The sequence below is a fragment of the Colias eurytheme genome, chromosome 17 (assembly GCF_061535395.1).
Source record: "Colias eurytheme isolate Ceu_HAF_F1 chromosome 17, ilColEury1 Martin Lab GWU primary, whole genome shotgun sequence".
NCBI classification, from domain to species: domain Eukaryota; kingdom Metazoa; phylum Arthropoda; class Insecta; order Lepidoptera; family Pieridae; genus Colias; species Colias eurytheme.
The window spans coordinates 4,582,779-4,584,889 of NC_142996.1; the positions used below are offsets into that span (position 1 = coordinate 4,582,779).

The 2,111-nt window shown below is 32.2% G+C and overlaps 1 protein-coding gene across 2 annotated transcripts; it reads right to left on the minus strand.

Moving 5' to 3' along the window:
* Window positions 1-528: 528 nt before the first annotated feature.
* On the minus strand, window positions 529-1,736 carry LOC149901178 (uncharacterized). 2 transcript variants are annotated; one of them, XM_090111437.1, is made up of 3 exons: window positions 1,176-1,736; window positions 894-1,071; window positions 529-793 (listed from the first exon to the last, which is right to left on the minus strand). In XM_090111437.1, the coding sequence occupies exons 1-2, from the start codon at window positions 1,418-1,420 to the stop codon at window positions 894-896; spliced, it is 423 nt and encodes a 140-aa protein (XP_089967563.1). In that variant the 5' UTR covers window positions 1,421-1,736; the 3' UTR covers window positions 529-793. The 2 variants fall into 2 exon arrangements, with proteins under 2 accessions (XP_089967563.1, XP_089967562.1); XM_090111436.1 differs by lacking the exon at window positions 529-793 and having other exon boundaries at window positions 818-1,071.
* Window positions 1,737-2,111: the final 375 nt, after the last annotated feature.

Sequence of the window (2,111 nt, forward strand, 5' to 3'; positions counted from 1 at the left end):
TTCTAACATAACTAAGACAATATGGGTCTTTATTATATTGCTTCATACCATGTAACTCCTATAGAACGTTCCTACACCTATGTGTAGTAGGTGTCACTCAAAACTATTGTTTAATATTTCGTTGGAATTTGACAGAAGAAAAATCATAATTAAAATTCTGTATATTAACACCTTAAAAAATATATGGACTGACTCCACTGGCTGGCTGGCTGGCTGGCTGGCTGGCTTGGCTGCCCGACTGACTTACACACACTCATTTTCCTCTTTGGGTATGAAACCATAAATTTCACTTATGAAAAAATTGTCCTTTACTTGACTTCTACTAGCTTCTTGCCTCCAGCACTGCCTGGCTAGTCAATTTTTCAATATTTATCCTAATCCGACCGGAAACAAATCTTACAAAACAACTATCATTAAAATCCTATTCAGCCATTATTGGTCAGCTATTTATGGTTGATTCTATATTTATAAAAAGGGATATTTAAAATTGGATAACATTATATCAGTCATTTAATCAGAAATATGAAGGATTGAATTATGGTTGAAATCCATAATATCCATAATCCATAATAATATTATAAATGCGAAAGTAACTCTGTCTGTCTGTCTGTTACTCAATCACGCCTAAACTACTGAACCAATTTTCATGAAATTTGGTATGGATATATTTTGATACCCGAGAAAGAACAGCTACTTTTTATCCCGGGAAAATGACGCAATCCCGGAAACCCCACGGGAACGGGAACTATGCTGGTTTTTCTTTGACTGCGCGGGCGAAGCCGCGGGCGGAAACCTAGTAGAAAATAAAAGTCCTGAACATTTTCTATAATTTACTTAATATAACCTAAACACTACATTTGTACAAGTTTATTGCCTTACTCATAAATAATTACCTAATCAATTTTAATTGAAAAACTAGCTCCACAGGAACAACCTACGTCGGCATTTGGATTTTGTACAACCCGGAACGCAGATCGTATTAGCTCTGTGTGGTAGTCTATGGTAGATCCTTTTATATAATCTAATGAAGTTTCATCAATAACAACCTTCACCCCATCTCTTTCAATAATTCTGAAAAAAGTAATTAAATATTATAATTTTTGTTACAAGTTTAAATAAATAAAATTTTATGAAGCATTATTTCCAAATGATAAAAATACTACATAAATACATACTTGTCGTCATTTGAAAGATTGTTATCTAAACTGAATTTATACTGAAATCCAGAACATCCTCCACTCTCTACACAAAGTCTCAAAAAGAAATTATCATGGCACAGCTCCTTCAGCCTTTTCACACAGGTTTCACTGAGCATAACTGCGTCACTTGAAGCAGGACTCGGTATTTGCTGGTTAGCATATGATCTCATCGTTTGGACATATCGGTAATTTTTCAACGATTTTAAGACTTTAAAAAACATTTTATATGATATACTAATTTATTCAATTTAAAGAGAAACCATACATAGGCAACTTTTTGAAATGGTAGCTAGAGCAGTCTCACTAGGTACGTATAATGAAAAACATTTTATTTTTTCAATAATATCACAATGCAACACGATAAATTATTATTATTTTTTTTTAATATAGTTAGCCGTGCGAAAGATTAATAAATATTATAAAGTAATACTAATATTATAATCTCTAACTAATTCTTTATTACTTTTTGGGAGATTTGAAGACCAATTTATAATTTATTAAAAATAATCAACTTGACAGACGACTGGCCTTGACTTATGTCACAATTGACTTATGTCAACATTCAACTGTCGTCTGTAATCTGTCTGTGTCTGTCAATATGTTTCAATCCCCGTTTTCCAATTACAGCACTAGAGCGCATTATGCGGCATAATGCTTAACGTTGAATGTTCCAACTACAGCAACGTTGCGCACAATCGAGCACTAGAAAAAGTAATGCGCGTGAATTGATGCGTGCAATCGATTTATCGTTAGTAATTATTAATTGTTGGAAAAAAATTTAAAGCTTTCGTTTCATTGTAGTTTTTTCGAAATAATCAAAGTTAATTCAAATTGTGTTAAAAAAATAAATATAAGTATGGATGAAGGTACAAACGTTGAAAAAAATGTTAATGAAATAATCAAAATCCAAAT

Coding starts and splice junctions, on each gene's coding strand:
- LOC149901178 (XM_090111437.1), bottom strand. CDS start 1,420: ATGTTTTTTAAAGTCTTAAAATCGTTGAAAAATTACCGATATGTCCAA. Junction 1,072..1,175: donor AATCTTTCAAATGACGACAA/GTATGTATTTAT, acceptor TACTTTTTTCAG/AATTATTGAAAGAGATGGGG.